Source organism: Lepisosteus platostomus, chromosome 3 (assembly GCF_059453375.1).
Source record: "Lepisosteus platostomus isolate fLepPlt1 chromosome 3, fLepPlt1.hap1, whole genome shotgun sequence".
Taxonomy (NCBI): domain Eukaryota; kingdom Metazoa; phylum Chordata; class Actinopteri; order Semionotiformes; family Lepisosteidae; genus Lepisosteus; species Lepisosteus platostomus.
This window is the reverse complement of record NC_142613.1, coordinates 77,786,417-77,813,384: the sequence shown is the minus strand read 5'-3', so window position 1 is coordinate 77,813,384 and position 26,968 is coordinate 77,786,417. Positions and strand designations below refer to the sequence as shown.

General features: G+C 38.4%; 2 protein-coding genes across 16 annotated transcripts in view; one reads left to right on the top strand and one right to left on the bottom strand.

Annotated features, from left to right (window-relative positions):
• The window catches only part of akap7 (A-kinase anchoring protein 7), a 67,539-nt gene extending 47,716 nt beyond the window's left edge, over positions 1 to 19,823 (bottom strand). For all 4 annotated transcript variants that reach the window (XR_015935543.1, XM_088626923.1, XM_088626922.1 and 1 more), the window contains exons 1-7: positions 18,970 to 19,823; positions 17,640 to 17,786; positions 16,596 to 16,738; positions 14,273 to 14,409; positions 13,653 to 13,813; positions 11,879 to 11,991; positions 9,101 to 9,248 (exon numbers count right to left, since the gene is read on the bottom strand). Coding sequence is in view for 3 of the 4 variants with exons in the window: in XM_088626923.1 (XP_088483049.1) it covers positions 9,101 to 9,248; positions 11,879 to 11,991; positions 13,653 to 13,813; positions 14,273 to 14,409; positions 16,596 to 16,738; positions 17,640 to 17,786; positions 18,970 to 19,567 (1,447 nt within the window). In the remaining variant the exon portion in view is untranslated. The remainder of the gene's footprint in view (positions 1 to 9,100; positions 9,249 to 11,878; positions 11,992 to 13,652; positions 13,814 to 14,272; positions 14,410 to 16,595; positions 16,739 to 17,639; positions 17,787 to 18,969) is intronic.
• epb41l2 (erythrocyte membrane protein band 4.1-like 2) overlaps positions 17,220 to 26,968 on the top strand; it is a 107,170-nt gene continuing 97,421 nt past the window's right edge. For 5 of the 12 annotated variants that reach the window (XM_088626913.1, XM_088626907.1, XM_088626908.1 and 2 more), the window contains exon 1: positions 17,228 to 17,404. The gene's annotated coding sequence lies outside the window, so the exon portion shown is untranslated. Of the gene's footprint in view, positions 17,405 to 26,968 lie in introns of all 12 variants that reach the window. The other 7 variants (XM_088626919.1, XM_088626918.1, XM_088626920.1 and 4 more) reach the window with 5 other exon arrangements.

The following is a 26,968-nucleotide window of genomic DNA, read 5'->3' as shown; positions in this document are numbered from 1 at the left end:
GTATTTATCCTGGATAATATATCCTTTCCTCTGAAGCATGCATTAATAAATAAAATCATGAAGTTAAATACAGGAAACAAATCTCATTCAAATGAGAGCAGGATAAACACAGTGCATGAAGTAATTCAAGGAACAAAAATACCTTTCCCAACTAATTCCAGGTGTAAATTGATCTTGGGTAAAGTGACCTTTTCAGATCCTTATTGTAATAATCTACATTAAATATTTCAGCTGCAAGGGTAGCCACCTCTTTAAACAATTCATTAAACTTTAAATGTTAAATGTTATGTAACTGCAAACAAGAGGAGTGTCGCCAGTTATACAACACAGGACTATCTCGTGGAAGAGCTACTTCACCTGAAACCCAGAGATGATTACATTAGATGGCATGGTGATTGTGGGGCCTTGTGAAAAGAGATAAGATCACTTTATTGGCCATATACAATTTCTTGTATCAGGAATTTGTCTTTATGCATACCCCAGCTTGCTCTCCATGAGACACACAGACAGGGAGAGACGCTTGGGGTCAGAGCGCAGGTTCAGCCATTTATCAGGGGCCCAACGGAGTAGGATTCCTCTGCCGGCCAGGGGATACGAACTGGCAACCTTCCAGCCACAAGCGCAGATCCTGAGCCACAGAGCCATTGCCCCGTTCTAGACACATTCAAATATCATTGGAGATGCTGTTTTTGTACCCTTGGCCAAGGTACTTCCCTTGAACAGCTGCATTAAAACTTCTGCTGTATAAACAGGCCTTCCCAAGGTCATCGCTGTAAACAAGAATGAATTCCTTTATTCAAAGTGATAGTCATTAAAGATAATGCAGCTTCTACTCCAACACCTCTTTCAAAAAGTTACAGAAATCAAGCTCTGCACAGATCTGTGCTTTCAAGATAAATGTAAGTCTCATAAACATTTAATTGCAGGTAAATATACCGAAAGGTTTTCTTTGAAATGGACAGGTACTAAAGTCGCTAAAATATTATTACAATATCTACATCTTGAGTTTAACAGATTTTCAGCGCCAACTTCTTTCTGTGATTAATACACATCAATAGATGATATAACCAGTATAAGAAAGGTAAGGCCAACCTATCTACTGTAACACTTGTTTCTGAACTAATGCTGAACTGGTTACTCCATGTACCATGTTTCTCCACCTGCTGGATACCTCCAGAAGTACAAAACTAATTCCATTAAAAATAAACACAGCACCCCTTTCTAAATTTAAAGAGGGCCTTTTTAGCTGATAACTTTCAAAGGGATGGAAGACTGGCCTATAAAATATGGCACCCACTCACAAGATCCTGTGAGGGAAATGAGGGAAATTAAAGCAGATGAAGCTGCTTTAATCAACATAGGCAAACATAATTATGAAGGTCATACCTCTGAAATAGTGAGCTGGTCTCCTAGATCAGGGCACTCACCTTTTAACATTCAATCTGATTATTTGGACAACTTTTACACATCTCAACCTAAACATACCTCACACTTTAAGGAGAGTTGAGGATTAGTGTATCTGGCCTGTTATATTACAGATAAATACAGTTTATCAATATATTTCACAGATGTCCTTTGCCTGTACTGAACTGTGTGATAAGAATTCTCAGTGGTCATAAAAACTCAGATACATATTATTAATACCCCTTGTGATGTGTAATTCTATACTGCATTCTATCAATCTATCTATACACATAGTATCTAACATTTTGTACTGTAAATATGCAACATTTTTTTCCAAGAGATACTGCAACGCAAGAAAAATGTAATGAACTTCATCTATTGTATTCAATTCAAATCAAGTCCAAAACTCAGATTAACTCTGAAAGGAACAACAAGGGCTACGATGCTCAGTTTTAACAGTAAATAAGAAAACACTCCTTATACAACACACAACCAGCCTGTTCTCTGTGTGTGATATAATTGTGGTCACATGAAGCAACAAGCTAGCAACAGCTTTCTTGAAAAATATCGACCACATGACCAATGCTAGGAGAGTGGAAAGAGCTGCTTGTTTTAAAGAAACATCCTTCTCCTGTGGTACAAAGCAGATCACTAAAGGAACATTTATGTATTTTAATACTCGTAGATCTGCTATTGAGACAGCTTTATTTCCATCTGATCATCGTGTAATACTTACTTTTTAATGTTATAGCCCCACTTACAGTTCAAAACATTGAGGAAAATATATTTTTTAACACATTCACCTTATTCTGCTTGTAGATTTCAGCACACATCAACATTTATCCTGTATTTATTCATATATTGGACCCATCCCATGCTCATTTTAAATCATTTTAATCCCTCACGTGCTGAAAACAGCCACTAATCTGAACACAACTAAGGGACCGGACCATACAGAGTCAGAACCTGTTTTATGTCTCATCCGAAGGACGGCACCTTTTTACAGCATAGTGTCCCCATCACTATACTGGGGCATCAGGACCCACACAGACCTCAGGGTGAGCGCCCCCTGCTGGCCCCACTAACACCTCTTCCAGTTCCACTATTTTAGGTTTTTGGCACTGAAAGGCTAAAATAATTGAACCCTGAAAACATTCTCCAATACATACACTTGATATATAATAGATTCACAAAGTTGTATTGATGCAAGGAGTCACCGTGCAGAGACCGATTTCTACAAAGTAAACCCACTGACCCACTGAACGTCTTCAGAATCTACTTTTTATGGCTTCTTGGTAAAAAGAATTTAAGTTCTAACCCTGTAGGACCAGGTTCTGTTCTTTCAAAGTTTTCTATGTCGACCAGTAGGATGTCTCATTATGCATCATATCTGTATTATATACAATTTCTAAAAAGGAAAAAAAAATAATTTTAATACCCTTCTCGTAATGTAATATTCAAAACATAAAGATGTGTTCTGGTTAATTTTGTGTTGTTAGAAATATTATTTTCAAGCTATAAGCTTTACACAATGTTACATTTATATTTTTCACTTATATACAATTGTATGTTACAATATACAATTACAATTGTATATTAATTATATTTGATCCTATAAAATACAGGGTACACCATTAAAATGTTTTACACAAATTCAAGTCATCCTCACTGACTCGGCTCTACTCCTAATATGGCACCTGACTATTTAGAGCACAGGTACCTTACAATAAAACTAACTCATTATCACCACACAAGTCCACACCTGCAAACAAACCCACTCTAAATACCATGAGACAAAGACAATCAAATGCGACAAAAGTAAACATCAACTGATTTGAAGGGGGGACCCAACCCATAATTATGTGGCAAGAGTTCTAAAGTACACCAAGAGAAACTGATTTAAACTTTACTCTTTACAGGGTATCCAACTAAATAGCCAGTAGTTAATTAACTTTAACACCCTTCTGTTTTCCATACCTGTTTAAGTTGTTACAATGTAGTACAATAATCCACACAAGCCCACTAACAGTCTCTCCCCCATTCTACTTTAATTAACTTTAATTTTTAATTAGCTAAGGTTTTTACAGTTAGATGCATTTGTACTTTAGGCATGAAAAAAGCAACAAATGATTTTGGTTTGGATATTTTCCAGGAACGATATTGTTATAGCTAGATAGGGGGTGGTCAACATCAGCTACTGTCAACACCTGCAGCTCACAAGGGCTTCCAAGCAAGAAAGGAACTGAGGTGTGGGGGTCTGAGACACACTGATCAGAGGAATCCTCTGGTTTACCATGGTTAATTAATTTCTTGGTAAATCATTAAGAGTCATCAATAGTCCAGGAAAACAGGATGAAAAGAGAGAAGGAGAGAGGAGGAAGAACATGGGAGAGAAAGAAAAGGGAGACCAGAGGCGAGAGCTTCTTGTCCAGATCATCCACAAAGATCAGACTGGAGTTCATTATCTGAGCCTTGTTAAGAGAGCTTGCCATGTTGCTTTCAGGAAAAGCATGTTTGATTTTCTCAATAAAGAATCTGTAAGTTTAAAAACAGTCTCTCCTGGTTAGTGGATGCATTTTGTTTTGAACAGGGAGAAAGGGTCCCATTCACTTCGTAGGATCCTGATATATAGAGAGGGATTTAACTTGAGGTTGTATTCTGTTATTAAGAAGGCAGGTTTATCTCTTGTTGACCTGTGCAGGTGTTATATAAGATTCTGCATACTTGGTAGCACTTTTTTCTCGTTGGCCAGGGGGCCCCTGGCTTACCTTGGTTGCAAATAGAATAACGCGCATGTTGTATCTTATTTAATTGTGTTGTGTGACAATTAATTTGCTTATTTGCTTATCACAGTTTGCCTCTGATTTACTAGTCCTTTGACAAAGCTGTGCACAGGTGCTTCTACTTATATAAACTGCTTGGGTAAATTTCTTGGCATATACAGTATACACGTTTGGGGTTATGATTTTTTAACTTTTAACTGATTAACCTGCTCAGTATTTTCATTGTTTTCTATTTTCATAACCCCCAGGTTGTAACAATACAATTTATTCACTTTATCAGCACAAAATAAGTCACCTCGGTCACTTAGGTGTCTATAACAAAAAAAGAAGCTGCTGGGATGTGGAGGATAGGTACATCAATATTCAGGTCTGACAGACACTATGGCATGAAACAATTGACAATCTCATGTCTACGGTCAGGATACATTCAGACGTGTTCAACTCATGATCAAGAGCAGCCATAAATCACAACACCTATGCGAGACTGATGCATCCAATGGCATCTCTGGGACTGACATTGTCCTGCAACACAAACTGCCACCCAGATGTCACTGGATGAACTCGGATTGAATCCTGTAAAATAAAATAGAGGCTCCAGGATGCAAACATCAGTGCCTGCAATACACACATCGGCCTGGTGCAGAAAAACTAGCACTGGCAACAGAAACTGGCTAAACTGAAAAGTATCACAGATGCAAAGAGAGGTACCTTCAAAATTGTGGTGCACAAGTGGAAGTTTGATATGTATAAGCTGCAATATGGGAAGGATCCAGTTTACAGTGTCAGTTCATGGCTCAGTGACTGTGCGATGCCAAAGTTCATACCAATCCCACTCTGCCTTGGGTTGGGTTGGGTGGGCACTGGACTGGAATAGGGCATCACAGGGACCCACACCCATGTACGCTGACCGAGCTGTGCCAGGACGTCTCACCAAGGAGCAGCTGAGTCCTCATAGAGGAACAAACTTATCATGTCAATGCCAAGGCAGGTGTGAGCACTGCTAACAGCAAATAGAGGACACGTGATACTGAACTGATGCATTGAAAGAATATGGACCTTTGGTATTAAATTGCCTTAAGTGTTCAACCCAGTGCCAGATCAATGTGGCATGAGTGCCCCAGATTCACATGCTGACCATCTTTTTAATCGTATGGCATAAATCAATCCACCTTGCTTAGTAAAATCTGACTCTAATTCACTGCGCTTTTAGCGCCTCTCAGTATGTGTTAAATACAGGAATCCTAATCCATAAGAAAAACACTTTTCACCTAGTACACAGCCATTGTAAACAAAATCAAAAATGTCTACACAACAATCTTAAATAGGACACATAAATCCAAAGTCAGACATCAGAAAGCTTTCATTTGCACCAATACTCTAGCTTCACTCAGTGTCTCTCAATGCCCATTTTAGGTGTCCTAGTTGTGTTTTAAGAGTAGGAGCCGCAAGAGTATTTGAATGTACTGTATTTCTGAAATTCATACTTAAGGGAATGATTAGTTTCCTTACAGATATGCAAGCATTGTTATATTTTCATGTTTTGCAGCACAGTGCTTAAAAATGAGGTTCTGTCTATAGCTTTGCTATTACATATTCACCAAATGCATTAGAAAGACAGCAAATTATAAATATCTAACACATTCAAAATAATAATAACCTTTAAATCTGTCAAATTATTAAACTCTGCAATGAGAGTGTTGCTTAACTTTTATTCTTAGTTGCTTGACTTCCAAAAAACCTAATTCCTCTTTAAAAAAAGCATCTCATATCTAGTAAGTAAAAAAAATAAAAAATGACTGAATATGAAAACTAATTTAACTTACAGTATGGATATGTTACATTATGCAGTAATTTGATAAAATATTGGTCTTTCACGTCCTACAAATTTAAAACCAACATTCATGTATATAAAAAGACAGAAATAATCAGAAACATCCATTATTCATTTCATATTCAAATATTTCCAAATACTCTAAAGATAAAAAGTTGCGCTCGTTTTGTTACAACCAAAACGGCATAAGCAAAATGTCTATGACGATTGAGAAACTCTATCACAGATGTTTCATAACTTCAAATCACAGACTGCACTCAATTTTCAAATGTGTATCAATTTACTTTGCAACAGATCGCCTTGCATGAACATTACATTGAGATAAGGACATTTAAGGAATTTTCAAATGGTTTAATAGCAAAATATTATCTGTCCTTTCAACAGACTTTACACTTCAATTGACAGGTATATCTCATACTACTTAATTTAATTGATGCTTTAATTGCCTTAAGGTTTTAACCTTGAGGTTTCTTTAAGAAGTATTGCTTTGGTTATTAATCATAGGGAGAGTACTGAAGCCAGTTAATTAAATAATCTTCAAAGCATTCAAAATATTAAAACAATCTTATTCTTTATGGTTAAAGCAAAACACTAAGAGAAGGTAATGCCACCCTTTGAGATCAGTGTTCACTGGAATGTGATTTGTAAACACAGATATATGTTTTCTTACTATTGCTTCCTTCCTCTGTATTTTATCTAACCAGCCTCATTGTTTACAAAGAGAAGCTACAAATTTGCTTTAATAGCTAAACTAAAGTACAACAGGGTTGAAATAATCTTATGTCTCCATATACTGTATTATTGCATTAGGTAACAACAATAAAAAAAACACAATTACCCACAATAATTAAACTCCAATGAGCCTTACCATATTTTGATAAGACCAAATAAAGACAATCGACTGTATGCTAAGCACATTTTACTAAATGAGTAATTAATTCCCTGAATGTTTTTAAAGCCTACAAGTATTATCATCATTATTGAGCCAAACATCTAAGATGAAATCCAAGCAAGTGTTCACGCTGCCTAAATCAAGTATCAATACAAATACTAAACTGGATGGAAATGAATTGCAGACTGCTTACTACGTTTTCATCAACGGTCATTCATTCATCTGGCTAGCTAAACCAATATCACAATTTACAGAGCTACAGTATTATAAACCAAATATTGAAATTAAGCAAAATAATTTCCAATATCTTATAGAAGTGTTCTGGTGCTGAGTGACGTTTGTCTACACAGGTTTCCCTTCAGAAGATAGTGCGTGCATGCTTCTCTTGAGGTAGCAGTAAAAAGGTGCAACGGGGAAGCAATCAGGGGCTATTTTGCTTTCGAACCTCAGCCAGCCAGCTTGGGTCACATTCTTTAGAACCACAGCCTTCTGTTCAGGACATGTTTGAAAAAAAAAATCCCTGCACTCAGTTCCAGGTAGAAATGTGAGCACAGTTCTCAGTGTAAAAACAGAGAGCAGGATGCATCTCAGATACACTCAAACCCCCCCCCCCACAATGTCATTTCTTCAACACATTCCCCTCTTCTTCGAAAACACACCAAGATGAAGAGTCCTCACTGACAATTTACAACTTTGAAGAACTGAAAATGAAGAATTTCATGTTAATATCTCAACTGAAAACACTACAGAAATGTCTTTTGGCAAACCAGTTGAATGCTTGTTTATAATTCAAGAGCTTTATTGAGGAGTTTTTGAAGTGTTTCCACAAGGGACCCGTTTCTAAAAAGATGCTTCTGTTCCGCAGACATGTCAAAGAGAAATCTTTCCTCTTGCTAATGAGTTTGAAACATGGCAGATGGGCGACTCCAGACAATGACAGTCAAAAGTTATTAAAGCACAGTAATCAAAAGGCAGCATGCATTTCAAGAAAAGCAACAAAGTGTGTTGGAAGAATCTGGATTTTGTGAGCAGGAGCTGAAAACTGTATAGCCTTAAACGCAGTAAAGGATAAAACACTGAACTCTTGGAAAAAAATGTAAACCTAATCCAGACCTACAACTTGCAACTAATGAAAACAAAATTAATAAAATTCAATTAGGAATATTACATGAACTATACAAACATTATCACAGAACGTTGTAGAAGTTGAAGTGCCGGCTTCAATCAATGTTTCGAATGAATTTTATGAAAAAACATTAAATTAATTTAAAAACGGTGCACTATCAGAACAACTACTCTTTCATCCGAAAGTTTTATCTCCACCTGTAAACTGACTGAATCTATAAGAGTGAAATGCTGCTGTGGTCTTATACCCACTATAAATATTTTACCAAATGCCACCACCTGCAGGCATGGGAGAGTAAAGAAACACAATTTAAGCAGAGGCAGGGCTCTGTACTCTGTAATCTGTACTTGCTGTGGTTCCAAGTATCCACTGTGGAAACTGCTATTGTTCACAACAAGATACTTCACACCAATTGCGATCCACTTGATGGAGGTCACTCCATGATGGACTGAATTCCCATCCAAAAGAACTGACTCCTGGATGCTAGGATGTAGAGCTGTATATTTTTCTGATAACTGCATATTTGTACAATAAAGGAATGACTGGATAGATTTTATGTTTAGAAAATTAGCAGGTTTCTATTCCATGATTAACACTTTGGTAAAATCCAGGAGAGTTAAAAGTCATACTTTTATAAATAAACATGGGAATTCAAAATCAAGAATTGTAGTATCTATTATGGTAAATTAATCCAGAAAATATTTTTCACTTTGCATTTAAAAATAAAATAGCAAAATCAGAAACTGATGACCAAATGTATTGATTTAATATCTGTATATTTAATACAAACTTTTAACATGTTTTTCATTGCAGCTCTATGTTCAGCAGTGAGGTCAAAGTTTCTAATACTGAAACATTAGTTTATTTTGATCAACTGTCAAAAAAAGACCTCTCATATTATTCATATTATTTTCAATTAAAAATATAGGTAAAAGCACACTATTATCATCTAAAACTGAAGTACAATGAGCAAGGTATTATGTGAAACAACTCAGGAAACTTTGAAAATATTTAGCAAATTCAAATCCTCAGGGAAATTCGAAAGTAAGAAAGCACCCACTCACCTAATGTCACTGAAGCTTCACAATGGTAATATCCATCTGTAGTCTTTTTCTTCAGCATTGAGCAAAGATCTAGTCGTGATAAGGACTCCTCCCCGAACCTGTGCTGTTCAAAGTGCTCATAAAGTTTCGCATCCAGCTTCTTTACTCCCTGGAAAATATGAGTCATTTATATTTTCGCCATATACCTTCTAGGATAAAAAAGCTTAAGAATTTAAAGTATTTAATGCATAGCATAAAATCAATTTAAATCCAACCTATTTTGGTTAAAAACCACAATTAAATGAATTGCAGTCAAGCTTCTGAAAAAATTACAATTAAACAAAACCAAATATTGAGTCTATATTTGGGTTTTCCCACTTTCTGCCCCAGTTTTCAAAATCTAATGTGGATTTCACACCAGCACTACAACCCCTTACCGATAGCAACACCGGTGAAAATCTCTTTTAATAGGGTGTAGGGCCACCACATACACTCTACCACACCTGGGGTTCAGCAAGAGTGATGCAGCCCAGCTCAGACCTGGTGGATAGAGTCTTTTCAGAATACTCCGTAAATTCCTGAAAGGGTTCAGATTTGTACTGGTACATGAGCATGTGAAATGTGCGTCTAGACTGAGAAGCTATGTGAAAAGCTGCGTTACCTCCCTAATGTCTTTTTATCGGAGCGTACACATAAATAAGTATTTCATTGCACTTGTGCATATAAAAAAACAACCTGAACTGAAACGTTCTGTTTGAGGTTTGCATTTGATAATATTGGAGCTGGTGTAATGGGGAAAATAAGTCATGACACAAGAATGAGAGAGTTGGGTAGACAACTTTAAAAATGAAGAATTCACTAAAATAGGACTTTTTGCAGTGGTGATCAGGAAAATAGTTACACCTCCTCGGCACGTCAGAACCCCAACTCGTGCCATACGTAAAGAGGAAGAACTATAGTGGAAAGTACGTTACTGCCATGCAAATTCTGTATTACCAGCATAACAGACTAAACGAAAATGATCCACCTACTGATCGTAAACTAGTGAACTCAACACAGTCATATGCAAAAACATAGTAATTTATTCATCCCAGCTAAACAGGAGCTTATATATACTTATTAAATACTTCTAGTATTGTATACAAGTATTAATACAATGGAATGAAGATGAAAATGGTAAACATTTTGTAATTATACTGGCAAATAACTCCAAGTATAAAGAATTCTGCTATATTATTTTTTCGGCAATGATATCAGAACCCTGAGGGAAAAAAAATGTAAATGATCATCCCAACACTTTCCACTGGTGTTGTAAACCCAATTTACAGCAACATAATAAATTGTGCTTACCTGGAACACCATCAAAAACTGTCAAAGTGTAACCGTACATATATACAAAATGAAGACTTTCGCTTTTGTTGTGAGGTAATGTCACACTGTAAAAAATATGCATGTTGTGAAATTTATTTCGGTATAACGGGATTATGATTGCAGAAACTATTTATTAGACTAAGAATGAATTTATATTCTGTGAATGCAAGCTCTCAAAGCAACAGAAAAGGCAAAGAAGAAAGGGAGGAAGAATCAGAAGAACAAGATGCTGTAAAAACCCTCTAACAACAGCAAAGCCTGATGCTGACAGCTAGCAGGCACCTCCAACACACCATCAAGACAGCACTGCAAAACACTTGTTTTGATATTAAAGAAATGTCATATTCTAAATGATTTTTTTTGTGTTTGCTCTTAAGCTTATATAAATCCCTCCCCTGATGATGCCCCAACAGCACTTCAGTTGTGTTACTCGGCTGGCATGAGCGTACTCCATGGTTTGAGGCCTCAATGAATCCCTCTCAAAAGCCGCTTCTGTGACTTGACAAGGCAATATAGCCCCACAGAAGCTCTCCTCTGACGTCTGCAGGAAAATGAATTGCATGGAGCTTTCAGTTTCAACTCACAGCTAGAATCACCAACCTCGCAATGGCAGCATTTTTAACGATTATCTTCATGCACACCTCTTTACTGCATCCCTTACAGCTGTCGAGCTCTTAAATTCTTACTGCCTTAAAACTAACTTATAGCATTACTAAAATGAAGTTACAAACCTAAACGATTTAACAGGCAGCCGTTTCCTGCTTTGCCACTCTTAGATGCACTCGGGACAAGCAGCTGACACTGCTTTGAAAGTAATTCCACCCCTTCTACCCATCATTTAGCAGAAAGCTGATTATTCCTACAAAGGGCTGCATCAACCCAGAACCTATCCCAGAAGCACACAGCACAAGGCAGAACTATAAGCATGTACTGTATAAGCAATTCATCCAAAAAACAGTGATGAAACCCTTCACCCCCATGCATAAACTCTTGCTCTATCAGCAATGATAATTAGGCATTTTGTGACTTGACTGACTCATAATGTTTGGTACTGTGATTTCTATTCTCTCCATATTTCCTGAACCAGACCTAATCATAAACACCGCACACAAAAAAGGGCTCATTTGCAAGTACCACACACAGTGACTTTTCCAAATCCTGCTATCCAGTATTTCAGAACTCTGGTCTCGTCTCTCCTTTGTTTATGTTTTATAAAATCCATGAGCTGCACAAAACTAAACTGGTTCACCTCAGTTTCATAGCAAGTACAGAATCATCTTACCGAAAAAATGTTTGTTGTTTTTTCAATCAGTCCCTCAAGAAAAAGGATTATGATCAGGAGGCTGGATCAGAAACATACAGAATGGCTTCACACTGCACCTCTTTATAAACTTGTCTGTTTGTGTGCAATACGAAAGATGATCTCACCTGATGGCGTAGCTTTGGAGACCTTGAGAGCTTCATGAAGGTCAGGTGTGGCTTGAAAGCCCTACTGTCTCCAGCCAAAATGCCCTTTTCTTCAAACGCCTTCCTCACTGCCTCTGTGGTGAGAAGAATGCAGAGACAGGGGATGATAACCAGATACCCAGCGTCATTTTGTGCTTTGCGCTGCAATAACAGCGAAACTCCATTTGCTCCATGTAAAAGAAGAAGATAATCAATAGCCTGAGGAAAGGCAGGCAGGGAGAGGCGGCTCTAATGCGGGGCAGAGTACCATCTGACAACATTAACAGGCAGACAGAGCATCACACTGGCAGGATATACAGTAGGGATGCTTCATTTCACATTCACCGGCATGAGGCCACCGCAAATTCCTTTGCTAAATTTACGACATGACATAAAAAATTGTGTTAAAACCTACATTGAGTACGTTGCCTCAGCTAATACATCTAAGAAACACGATGCCACATATTACAATGGAATGTTATCTTACTAAATTGGCTAACTTAAAAACAGTCATTTAAAATGGCCGCATATCCCATCCGTTTTAATCGGTGGGATTGTTTTAGAGTAAGCCTGATGGTGGACTTGAAAGACCATACAACGACGACTCCAAATGCAGTGTATGGGAGAAAGGATGAGGAAGACATCCCAGACAACTGAGGTCTCCTGAAGCATTACCAAAGGAGGAAATCGTTCTTTAAAATTCCATCATTTAAAACACAACCCTTACTATAATATTAGGATTGGATTTAAGTCTAACAGATAAAGAGCTACTGTATCTGCTTTTTAACCTCCATTTGGCTTCCAAAGACATGAGAATGCAAACAGCTTGTCCTTAATTCATGATGGGAATCAACTGCAACATATGTTTTTCCAACGGTGCAGTTTGGCAATAAGATAAAACTAAGCAAAGGACTATAAACTATGAAGACTTTTTTCTTCGATAAGGGGACATTTGCAAGTAACATGCAGTGAGTTTTCAACATCCTGTAAGAAACTGCTTTCCTAACCTGGTCCTGTTCTGTTCTGATGTGTCTAAAGATGTGGCAAGTGTGATTTGTGGTTTGTCAATGCCCTCAATGATCCTGAATGTCTGAATCTCTATCCTTTTAATGGGTTATTTCTTTCTCTGAGTTTGTGATCTCCTTTACAAGTGCCATCTCAAGCATACGTGGGTTGTCTGGTACATTCATTCCCTGGGAACTCTTTGGATGATATTGGGTTGACAAGCTGTGAGATTCGAGGAGTTGTTGTTTTCATCTGTAGAAAGCACATTTCTGTTGACTGCCATGTAGTGTTGCACTTTTTTAAAATATGAAATCATACTTCACTGTACACGCTTGGAGCCTAAGATGTTATGATACTTGTGCAGTTTCACTATGTTACCACATTTGACCAAGTATCATATATACAGTTATACGATACTTATTATATAGTGAGGCTGAACCAAAATAATGCTTACAAGCAGACTGCTTATTATAATTTTAAGAACAACATCATCACAATCTTATTTCTTATTGCGTAATATGAACATGTGGGCTGAAGTGGGATCTTTCACAATCTACCACACTGGCAGAACATTTTAGATGATCTGGGGTAAAAAATTTCCACAAAACTACAAGTGATTTACACAAGTGATTTACTCAAAGACGTTTAACTACTCAGGGAACACAGACTTAGAAACATTTTTTTTAGTTCTAATTTATTACTTCTTCGCGGTCTCAAATGGCACCAGAAGGAATAGTTGATCTTGGCACACCTGCAAGATCTCTTAGTGTCGTCACATGGTCTCCTTCTGCCAGCTGCACAAAAGCAACCTCACTTCTGAAGTGCCCGATCCCAGCGAAAGGCAGCACCAGCTCCTTGCCCTGAAGCAGGTCACGGAGCACATCCTTCAGCTCAGTCAGCGCACAAACTGCCCTGTTGGCAGAGGAACCAGAGTTATCTACACTTCTTCCAAATATGTCACAGATGGAAAACAACTCTATATATAATCACAGAAGAGCCTTTGAAAATATTTTGAAGAAAACAGGGGTGTAAATGAAGTTAGTTTAGAAAAACTCAAAACCTTTCACATTGACTACCACTGTGCAGCTGTGGCTATGAATTAGATTTAGCTTAATCGAGAAGATTTTGATACTGTAGGTGACGCGTTAACTGGAAAACTGCACAGCATAAACTATAGAAAATGAAAATGTACCAGCTCTTTCTTGCAGCCAAAATTCTGTTTCTGATACCTCATTAACAGAACTGCAAATGACTGTACTGTATTGGCACTATGACACACATCTACAACAAGGCAAAATTAAAGTTTCATTTGACATGCTTATTTCACCTTGTCTGAAACTTTAAAGATGCCTCACATATACTGGTACTTACGCGTTTACTTCTTCTTCAGTGCTTAAGTGGGTCACAAGCAGAGTAATGTGAAGACTGCCAACAGGAATCATTGCTTTAGACAGTCTGTGATCCTTCTGGACAATGATGTCCTGAACAGCTTCAATCCCCCCTTTTATCTGAAACGCACAACACTTCAAAGGTCAGACGCTTGAAGAAGACTACATTATTTTATAACCTCTCATATAAGTACATTTTCTCAGTAGCAAAATAAATATGTACTGTAAAAAAAGTCAAGTGCCCTGAAATATTAAAAAAATTCAACTATAATATTTTCACCTACAAAATGAAAGCTGCCACTTTGCAGTTTTGAAACTGCATGAAAATGATAATGAAACAAAAAGAAAAGATACCTTATCATTTTATACACTTTAAATACTCGAAAAATGTTCATAAAACTTTCAAAGACTGATTGATGTGCTCAAGAGTTCAAAAGAAAGAGGAAAAACTTGCTGACACAAGATAGAACAGATTAACTTTTACTTTTAATGCACTTTCTATGCTGCAAACAAAAACAATTACAAATGCTTGATGCTTCAAAACCAAGCTCAGAGAGATCAGCAGGCGCTGCTTGTGTGTTTGAAACGTATCCACCTGTCAGCGGAATTGATTCATGTTTTAAACTGTTCCTTTGACAAACAGCAAGTATCACAGGAAATGCAACTCCACCACAACGACAATTTAGTTAGTTCTAAACGTAAACAAGAACAAATTCAATGTGAAACTGGTCACACTAGCTCAGGTGCATTTATAGAACAAAGAAGGCTATTTGCCATCAAATAGATATTTACTGTTTGTAATTTATTTCTCTAGGACTGTAAAAATATGCTGAACTCACTTTGATTTTCCCTCATCAACTACCAAAACACAGTCCATTAAGAACAGAACACAAATTGTCAAACATTATAAACCAGTCAGTTAATATGATTTATAATGTTAAGAAAGAGAGTTGAACTTCAAGAATGAAGTACATGTAAGTCAGATAAATTCATAGCAGAAAGTCTCTGCAGTAAATGACCTTTCACCAAATCCAGGAACATATAGAAACAAAACAATGTTCAATCAATCAAAGGCAAGGGGATACACCCAACAAAGCTCACAGAGAAAAAAATCTGAATTCCACTACAGTATATTCATATTTTTAATTGCTTATATTGTGTTTTGTATCTACTGTCAGCATGACATCATTTTTTTATTTTAAGAAAGTTTTGCTAGCTTTCAAAACCAGCTGTCTGTGCATTTCCTTGTTTTAGGGGTTTGCAAGTCATATACAAAACAAAATGCAGACATATTGACCTGTTCCTGTGTAATTCCACAAATAATTAAGTATCCAAAGTAACCAAAGCTAAAAGCCTACAATCACCCAGTTGTACTGACAAATACCAATCCTTAAACCTATGTTACCAAGACCTAATCCAGGTTACTCAAAACCAATAACAAAAAAATAATGCACATTTATTTTGAGTACTGTGTTTTACTTTACGAAATTAATTAAAAAGAAGTTTAAAAACATTTTATGCAGAGTGCTTTTAGAAATGGCCAAATAAAATGCCTACATATAGTTACATGAATTCCATGTATAAATTTTGTCATGTTATAGTTGAAACTGCATAAATACTAACTTAACCACAAAAAAAATAACCATAAAGTTCTGTAGCTTTTGCAAAATTTAGTCTAACAAAACTGTCACTTAACAAAAGTGTTGGCTTTTGTGTTGCTTTGAAACCACATGTAAGAAAGGCACACCAAGACAGAAGAAAGCTTTATGGTACATTTTGTAGTATACTATTCTACCGTACATATTAATTTTGGTAGCCCTAGCCATACCTTCTCTAATTGAAAACATTATGGTCATTTTCCATTTAGCATAGAGACACACCCTGCCTCTAAGCAGCACCTAGTCAAGCAGATCCAGCTTAAATAGTTAATCATCCAGAGCTAAAAATACAATAATTGTTTAAAATGTCTTCAGTCCTGGGAACTTCACAATCTAATTTTAATGCTCAGAGAAATTACAGTTGCTTTGCTGTGGGGTATGTTTTATCTGGCCAGTTTACAAGTGTTGCCTCCATTCATTCAATTTTTATTTTTGCAGAACATCACTTGCAATGAGCTGTGCTCTATTATTTCTTACATAATCCCAGCACATGCTCTTTTGAGACATACAGGGAAAAGCAACAGCTTGCTGTTTACTACAGTAAATACACAGGAAATCTCTTTGCACGCAGGAACAATGTTTTCCCACAGTCTTCTATAGGAGCCTAGGCTTTCATAACTCATTACCATCTTTACTGCGGCATCATACCTTAGGGTTTGTAATAGGAACAGACACAAAGTAGTTTGGACGTTGATCTTTTCTCTGTTTCTTCTTTTCATCTGCATCCTCTTCACTCTCCCGTGCAATTTTTCTCTTTCGCTTTTTCTTCAGTCCCTTTTCTGAGGAGGTGACTAAGGCAAATACAAAAATGAAGGGCGTTAATTAAGTGATATGATAAGTTAAAAAATACATTCTTAAAAGGTAATGCTTATTATCCATTTCTAATTTATTAATGCCAGATCAATCTCCAAAGTAACAACCTCACCTACTTAAGAAAAACTACAGTACAAGGCAAAGCGACAATTTTCTCCCAATGTTTTGCAGGGAGAAGCAGTGGAATAACACACACATTTCCTCAGAAAGAAAAAGGCACCACTGAAAGTTCATAAAAACGTATCATTACAAGAAAAACATTGAGAGTGTTTAGGAGCACGTGTGTATTTTAAAAGGTCTACTCTAATGTGGACTCTGAGGCATTTTTACTTACAGTACATACTGCTCCACCCCCTTTCAAATAAACCACACAAACACATGCATTATGCACTTGCGCTGGGCAGCTGGAAGGAATTTCAACTTGACAACAGCTGTGGTGCTAGGAAGTTCCTTGCCACTTTCACCGGGCAACTGAACATAATCCCTCATTACAAGCCATGCTGACAGCGCTCCTTCAGATTGCACGATTGCAAGAGTTTGTTGGTGAGAACTGTCAAGTGTCTAGTAGACCGCAATAAAACGCTCGCCTTCTCCCGGATCTAATCGGATTTGCCAGTTTTCAAAACGCGCTCTTCTCAATTAAGGTAAGATCGAAATTAAAAAAAAGTGTAAATGTAAAATCGGTCTTAGAATTGACCCTAATCAAAACAATGAAGTTTAAATACACACAACTGATGGAACATCTTAAATGGAGTCAATGTGTTAAAAGGTTTGACCTTCATTGCCGACTTCTGGGATACATGTTTCTTTTTCTTCAGCTAACGTGCCTGCCCCCTGAATACCGGGCAGTCCACGCTGCAGATTAAACAGCCCACTTACTGCCAAACTCCTTGCTTATTTCTGTGTTGGCAAAGGGAAGTTCAGCCAACAGAGTGTTCGAGCAATCAGAGGCCTTTGCTTTCTGCTTCCTGCCTTTTATTTTGGGTCTTTTCCTCTTCTTTTTCTCCTTCTGCACATTTTCATTTTCTGAAAAGCCAAGACATTGACATTAGAAGACAGGGGACAGTTCGGAAAAAAGTTTTAGTTTGAAAATGAAATGTCCGCTTCAGTCCAACAGACTGCAGGGCTGAGGATACAATCTTGCGTTTTTTTTCCCCCACATGCAATAGGAGTCTGTGAAATTCTTGGTACTCTTTTACCCCAGTAAGACCATCAATTAAAAAAAGGCTACAAAATTATTCATCTTTTCAAATGGCATGAAATTTGTATTATAAACCCATTTTATTACAGCCTTAACAACCACCTTTATTTTATGTAGTTCAGGTGGGTAGCTGCGTCAGCATGCGAAGGCTGCATGCTCAGGTGAGCCACACACCTGAAGAAGGCTCCAAGCCGAAACATTCTGTTTTCCTTCTCTCTTTTCAGCATGGAATAAACCTATTATTGTTCCATTCTTTTATATATCACCTTTCGTGGTACATCAGCTGAGACACTGTGACATTGATCCATCTAATGAAGCATCTCATAACTTGATGGACGGCAAGCAAAACATTTATTTTATAAATATATCAAAAATGTATTTTACTTGTTTAATTAGAAGCTACATAGCTAGTCTTTCAAAGAAAAAATGTATATGTTCATGTCTTTCCGTACAAGTGTATAATAGATAAAAGTTTTTTTTAACCATTTGATAAAATCTGCATTATTAGTGCCATAATCTATTATCGTAATGTCGGATATGGACAGTCTCGATGCTGAGACTTCTGAAAGCAAACTTCAGATTCCGCCTCTTACAGCAGAGCAAACAAGCAAATCCCCGCGCATCACAGTAATGAAAGGAAATGCAGTTTAATGTGTTAGCCACATTTTCGCACACTGTACGCTATAATCAGAAAAAACAGCCAACATTCATTTGGGTACAGCTCATTAAAACGTACTTCTGTTACTGTTTTTTTTTCTTTAAACAGGGATGATAAATTCAGATAGCGAAGCAAAAGGGAGTATACATGTTATATATTCAGATAAGTCTGTTATAGAATCCAAAAGTTTGCTAGTATACTGTAAATCTGTGATCTTAGTCCATGCAAATAAGTGATAGGAAACACTTTTGACAGGGAAGTTATACGAGAAAAAAAAGTACATTACATTAAAACAGACTACTAGTGTTGTCAAAAACGTCTAAAAAAACTCGCCTTCCACCTTGACTTACCCGAAAAGCATCTTTTCTCTGCAGTTTCCAGAGCTCCTGTTGTTATCTTCGCGTCGGGCTGCAACAGGTCCTCTGCAGGGTGCAGGTCCAACAGCACACCTGGGATGGCAGACAGCACCAAGTCCGTTTTGTCATCTTCCATGCCAGCCACCAGGTCGACAGCATGTAAAACCCGAGTCTGGGAGACAGCCAAGGGTTGTAGGTTATGGAGGGCTGCCTGTGTCTGAGGCAACCAGTGGACAAGCCGTGTTGAATTTCGCGAAGCTGCTGGTTCATGAAGTTCAGAGTTTGCAAAAGCGCCGCATCCCCGTAAAACTTTTTTTAAGAGGGGCACGTCGGCATCGCTCTCGCACCTTACTGTGGTTTCTTCTGTTCCACCGAAAACACAGAAAGATAAGAAAGAGCCATTTGTGTTGCGAACAGGTCTCTGATCGTGGCGCTGGCGCAACAACCTGCCACAATACGGCGAGTCTGCAACTTGGATACTTTGTTTATTCGGTCCTACCAAACGTGCATGTCCAAACAAACCAACCTTACAACGCACCGGGACGAAACTGAAACGAGGCAAATGAGCAACCCCCAGTCTCAAATGGTGCATTGATTATCTGTATCGTGCCTCAAAGCGAAAATAACATATTCAGTGGGCTTTAGAAACACTTCTTTATCCAGCGACGGACACATTAGTATTTGCCTTCTCTTTCCTAGGTCGGTAATTCAATAAAGCAAGCTCTGTAAATGGGACACTTCAGCTGGCGTTGAAAAAAAGTAAAAGCAAACGTCAGCTGCAAAGTTAACCAACACTTTGCTGGTGGCAGAGAAACGCGTTGCTCTGGAGCTTGTAGCCCCATAGGTACGGATACTCCACTGGCTCAAAAGGGCTCGATCGCATTAGTTTGCGAAGGTCTAATTTTGTCAACTACTTCACGGAGATGCATCACGCATCTTTTTAGTTTTAATTCAAATTCAAATATGGTGAGTCTGCTACCGAAACAATAAAATATTTTTAAAAATATGAACAGCCCTACAATTTAATTGAAAAACAAGCTGTACAAAATACCTGTGTCTAGAAAATATCTTTACGGTAGGTCTGAAAGGTAACCATCAGTTTTAAGGAAACAACTGCAAACAATTAAGCAGATGATAAAGTTAATTACATACAGAGGTCACTTGAAACACAAATCTGGATAGTTTTGGTGATCGAGGACCAGGTTCCTTGGTTGAACAAATAATATGATGCACTGAGTTTTTCCAGGTTTCTCAGTCATTTGTAAATTAAGGCAAACTTTAAGCTTCCTAAACTGGTGCATCTCAGTACTAGGGTTAAAGATGCCTTGTTTAATATGCACTATAATTTCTCCAGAGCAGGAGTGAGTACACATTACTGGTCTTTGACCTACAAGGCTACACAGCAGAACTACCAAATGAGGTCTAAACAAATGAAATAAATAATCATCATTACTATTACATAGTGCTTCTCTGGACACTCCACTCAAAGTGATTAACAGGTCATGGGGATCCCCTCCACCACCAGTGTGCAGCCCCACCTGGATGATGCAACGGCAGCCATAGTGCGCCAGAACACTCCCCACACACCAGCTCTCAGTGGGGAGGAGACCAGAGTGATGAAGCCAGTTCATAGATGGGTATTGTTAGGAGGCCATGATTGGTAAGGGCCAATGGGAAATTTGGCCAGGACAGCAGGGTAATACCCCTACTCTTTTTGAGACATGCCCTGGGATTTTAATGACCACAGAGAGTTAGGACCTCGGTTTTACATCTCATCTGAAGGATTTTACAGTATAGTGTCCCCATCACTATACTGGGGCACTAGAACCCACACAGACTGCAGGGTGAGTGCCCCCTCCTGGCCCCTCTGATACATCTTTCAGCAGCAGCCTTAGTTTTCCCAGGAGGTCTCCCATCCATCTGTTTAGCTTCAGTAGGTTGCCAAATTTAAGTGAGTTACAAACGAGAGGAAGCCATTTGGCCAATTCAGCCTGTTTGGCAATGAGTAGCGAACTGATTGAAGCATCTCATCCAGTGATTGCTTGAAGGGAGACAAGGTACTGGCTTTAGCAACATGTCTAGGTTGATTGTCCCATACTCCTACAACCCTTTGTGTAAAGAAGAGCCTCCTGTTCATGGGGTTAAATGTACTTTTACATTAATTCCACTTGTGTCCCATGGTTAATAATTTAATGTTCATTGTGATGAAGTCTTTTGAGTTGGCTTTGCGAATGCTTTTTAGGAATTTTAATAATTATAATCTTCTCTGTTCAAGACTAAAAAAGTGCAGTTTCTTCAGCCTGTCAGTGCAGGAAATTCCCTAAATTCCAGGACTGTATCAGGTTTCTCCTGGACTCATTCTAGGGCAGTACTCAATATTCTAGATGAGGTCTTACTAATCTTACTATGTGTTTTCCATTTTAACATAACATTCCTTAATTAAAATAATACTAGTTTTAATTTTGTGTTCTAATATTTTGTTTGCCTTTACAATTTCTTTCCCATATTTTCTAGAATATGTCAATTATTTGTCAACATAACACCTACGTCTGTTTCATAAATAGCCCCTTCTGTCTCAGTGTTTCCCACTTGGTATTTATAGTTTGTGTTTATGCAAACCCCTGCACTTGTCTGCATTAAGCTCCATCTGCCAATGTTTGCCCAGTCTTGAATTTTATCTAAATCCCTGTGGATTTTATGAGCTGCTTCTACAGTATTTACTTACTTGGTATTATCTGCAAACCTTGCACATAACAGAAGTCAGACCTATTGCTCTGTAATTACTGTGTTCAGTTTTCTCATACTTCATGTGGCTATACAGTACATGAGCAATTCTCTAGTGCGTGAGTACTACCCTGTCTTGAGCAGCCTCTTGTTTCCTTAAGTACAATCGGAAAGACACTATTGGGTCGTTAACCAATTAATCAATACAGGGTAAAAACTGAATGTTAGTTTAGTCAGTTATTCCATCTTTTAGATCCCTTTTAGTTTATTTACTTACATATACAGTGTATTAACATTTTTCCAACTGGATATTGGGGCAGTTACCACACAAGTAGTACTGGCTGTTGGAGTTCAGGATACTCCACCAGGATACTCCACCTGTCACTCAAGCTGCAGATGTCTGGTTTAAACACTATTTTTGAAGTAGTAAATATATGGTATACTAAATGCAGGGAGATGTATTTTGGACATTAGAAACTGCAGTGCAGTAAATAAACTCTTACTCACATAGAAAATGCTTGTCACCTGGCATTTTTCTTTCCGTCTTTGTTCTCCCTCTTAGTATTAGTTGTGCCGTTTCCCTACAGTAGCCGCTTAAATACTGTCATCCTCCCTGCGAACAATCAACAGCTTTTCATCTTCTCCTGTGACACTGACTTACAAACTAATCTAACCGTCTTCTCTCAGTCAGAACAAAAGGTTGATCATGTTTGTTTAAAGGTAAACTATAGGCAAATTATTGGCCACAATATCTGCTCTCTAGCAAACAAAGCCTTACTCAAGTAGAAAATGAACACACCTATCATAACACATCTACATTATATGTAACTCATTCTTTTTTGTAACTGAAATACACAGACAGATCAGTTAATACATAAGAACATAAGGGAGAGATAAACAAAGTCATTTGGCACATGAGCAGCCATTTCTTGAGATAAGTGATACTGTAGTATCCGTTTACAATAGCATGGCTGGTTATAAATTAATCTAAATACCATGTCTTTGGACTGTAGGAGGAAATCAGAGCACATGGCAGAAACGTACTCTACACAGCCTCCAGGAGAACACGCAGACTCCACACTGAAAGCACCCAAGGCCAGAATCAAACCCAGGACCCAAGACCCGTGAAGAAGAAGCGAAAGCCAACATGCCAGGGTGCTTGAATCAGTTTGCTGTGTCATTTATTTCTTATGTTTTAATGCAAATTAAACAGATTTGAGTTCCTCAGAGACTCAATCACTCTGGCATTGTAGGTTTCTAGAGAGACGTCAGGGTATGAGCTTCACCAACACGACGGAGTAACTTGTTCCAGACTCCCACTACCCTTAAAGAAAAGAAGTGCCTTGTGTTCTTGTTTTTAAATTCACTTCCACGTCCATTCCACTTGTGTCTTCTGGTTTGTTCTACAAAACATTCCACCAAACAGCCTCCTTTCACAGTATCCCTGTACATTCTGGGAAATTAATGGCATGTCAAATTAAAGTTTTGAAAGCTAGTACGTTGTAATGTTCTATCACCTCCACAGGGCTATAAAAGAAGGTGTACATGAGGCCTGACTTTTCTCTTGGGGTGATTGTATAGAGATTTGTCTGTGCAGATTTCTTTAACTGGTAATCACAGGTCAGCGTTTGGTGCTTTACAGGTTAGAGAGTGATCACACAGGAGAGGAGAGTTCAGGGCAGGTTTAATTTGAGCTGACAGGCTGACCCCCAGCTTGGGCAGGCTTACGTAATGGTAACTGAGGGGTGCCCAGGTTAGTTTGCCAGGGATTGCTGAAGCTAGTATGCTGTTAGAATGGTCCAGTCTGTAAATAAGAACTCAAAGGAGTCATGATTGCAAGACATCTTTTGCAAGTAATCATTAGAACATTTCCTTCCAACTGATGGAGGACATGCATCAGTGTTTTTTTTTTAAATATTATATCAGTGTGAACATAGTTACCATGTCACTGTGCCAGTGGGCTCTCTTCAGCACATGCCTCAGATCTCCAGGTCAGGCAGTTCTGTTATTCCTCAGAACCGAGCTCGCAGAGCAGGAGAGTGCTGTGTGAATGTTCATCGGGGCCTCGGAACATCAAAAGACGGATCTCTTACTCTCTGATGTGATATTATTAGATGAAACTGTTACACTGTACTGGAGGAGGAACTATGTAGTCAGTGAATGGTTGGCTCTCCTTTCATTTGTGCAACAATTTGTATTTAAGTAATTAGTGGTTATGTATAATTATCTGGTAAATTGCATGATAGTGTCTGGTGTTTCCATTTTGCCGAATACTTTTTTTTTTCATTCCAGATCAAAAGAAACAAGCCTGAGATTGGTTTGGTTTACAAGATTTACTGATCAGCCTAATCTGTTTTTAAGTTTCTGGTGTATTCAAAATTGTTTAATGGAATTTAGGTTACTAAGTGGGTTAAAGACTATAGTTACTGTATATATCTAAGTATTAACCGCCACCGTTATATTTAAAAAAATGTGATTCTTATGTGCTGAGATTTTTCAGAAGAATAATATTATTTCAACCTATATGTTAATAGTGCACAACAATAAACCTGTATGACATATTGTGTGAAATGCCTGTAGAAAAAAATATTATTAACAGAGCTTACATCTGTTTGTTCTCTTTAATAGCTCCTGACTATCAAATGACAAACATCCATACATATGGGTGCTGTGTGTTTACAAGTGCAAAGGTGGTGTTTGCCTGCTCTAATTGCACTGTCTTGGCTCAGTGAAAGAGTGATAATGCTGCTGAACGGAACATCACATAGCAAAGAAGTCTGGTATTTTGTGTTAATTTATCCTAGACTCCAGCAGCATAACTACACAACTGACAGGAAGCAGAGTAGCCTAGTCCAGTAATTAAAATGTCATGACCCAGCAACACCTATGGCAAACACACTGGATACTGACAGAGGACACTACCTTTGGATGAATTCTTCTTCTGAGTTCAGAAAAGACAGTGCCAGCATGAGATTGTCTGTTCCCAATCCCCACTCTACATCTGGATCCTTAATCAGTCGAGAATCTATGATATAGGTTGAGTAAACCCCAAACAGTGGTGAGTATCACTGGTGATCTCTGCAGAGTCTATGCCATACCACTCACATGCTTGTCTTTGAGCCGGTGATGGACACACCAGTATCGGTTATTTCCATTGTGGTATTTGGCTTGAATACAGTATGTGACTGTACCACCTGACATTTTCAGATGAACAAAGAAACTTGTTTATTCCCTCTAGTCCATCCATTTTCTAACCACTTTATGCTGCACAGAGTCGCAGGGGAGCCAGAGCCTTTCCTAGTAAGCAACAGGCGCAAGGCAGGGCACAATCTGGGCAGGACGCTAGCCCGTCACAGGGCACACACAGACATGAACGTGCACACACTCACAAGTTTCCCAGAAGCCAATTAACCTACGAGCATGGCTTTGTGGTGGGAAACCCACACAAACACAGGGAGAACATGCAAACTCCACACAGACAGCACCCCAGGAATTGAACCCAGGGTCCCAGAGCAGTGAGGTAGCAGTGCTGACCACTGCGCCACCCATGTCACCCTACTGTTTATCTTAAATCTAAGGCTTCTCTTTTCAATGTGCTCCTTAAAATGTGCTATGCAATATTTGTCTGTAAAAAGGAAAATATTTGCACATTGTAATTCCTCCCCGTAGAAAGCAAACACATACTGCACAATACACTTTTTGTACAGGGCATCACTAATTTAAATATAATTAGTGAATAAATGAATATAATTATGTGAAATCAAATATCATTATATCAGATATCAAATATCAGGCTTGGAGAGATTACTTATCTGAATATAAGGTTACTATAGCGTCTACTAGACCTACTTCTCTCACATCATTGAAAATCACCAAAACAACCCCAGACATCTTTTCTCCAATCCAACAGATTGCTCAAGCCAAACTGCCCCACCACATTACCTGCCTCATCACAACTCTGCAACACATTCTTAGATTTCTTTAGTTTTAAGATTGACAACATCTGGCATCACATTCTCTCCACTACGCATATCATTTCCATACCTCCTCCCTCCTCATTCAACTTCTCTGGTTCCCTTCTCTCCAGCTTCTCTCTTCTTGACTCAGCATCCCTAAACAAACTAGTTACACGCATGAAACCCACCACATCTATTTTAGATCCCATTCCCACCACTTTATTTCAGTCCTGTTTCTCTTCTCTCTGTCCCATTGTCTTCAATATTATACATGAATTCATGAGCACTGGCATTGTACCAATGGTCCTCAAAACTGCTGCTTCTGTCAACTTCACAGCACAGAAACTGCCCTGGTCAAAGTCACCAACAATCTTCTAATAGCTTCTGATTCTGGTTCTCTTTCTATACTCATCCTTATTGATCTCAGTGCTGCTTTTGACACTGTTGACCATAACATCTTACTTTCTCGTCTTGAGACTGTGTTTGGAGTTTCTGACAGTGCTCTCAAATGGTTCAAATCTTACGTCACTGATCGCTGTCACTTTGTCTCTCTTAATGGGTACAGGTCTGAAATCGGTCTCGTTAAGTCTGGTGTTCCTCAGGGCTCAATACTGGGCCCCTTGTTCTTCAGCATTTACATGTTCCCACTTGGTCAGCTTTTAAGATCACATTGCCTCAGCTTTCATTTCTACGCTGATGATACTCAAATATACATCCATACCAAACCTGACACTGATGTGGATGTCTCTATTCTATCTAATTGCATCTCTGACATAAAAATTTGAATGATTCAAAACTTCCTTCATCTTAACTGCGACAAGACTGAAGTCATGCTTATTGGCACCCCCATCAACTTCGTAAAGCCAGTCCTGTAACCCTCTCTGTAGATGGTTTTGTACTTGATGATGATGATGTTATCCGGTCAGTCGGATCCGACTCTCTGCGATTCTATAGGCCATCTCTCGCCACGGTTTCCGGTCTTGGACTTTCCCTTTCAGCTGTTCTATGCCTAAGCCAGTGTCTGTTTTGATGGCGTCGAGCCACCGTGTTCTTTGGCGGCCTCGTCTTCTTGTTCCACTGACCATTCCAAGCATCATTGCTTTCTCCACTGAATCTGATCGCATCACGTGACCAAAATAAGTGAGCCAGAGTCTGGTGATCTTTTCCTCAAGCGAAATTTCTTGCTTGATGCGCTCCAGAACCTCTTTATTGGTGACCCTTGCTGTCCATGGTATCCGTAACAGTCTTCTCCAGCACCATAGCTTGAAAGCATCCATCCTCTTTTGGTCAACTTTTTTCAGTGTACAGCTTTC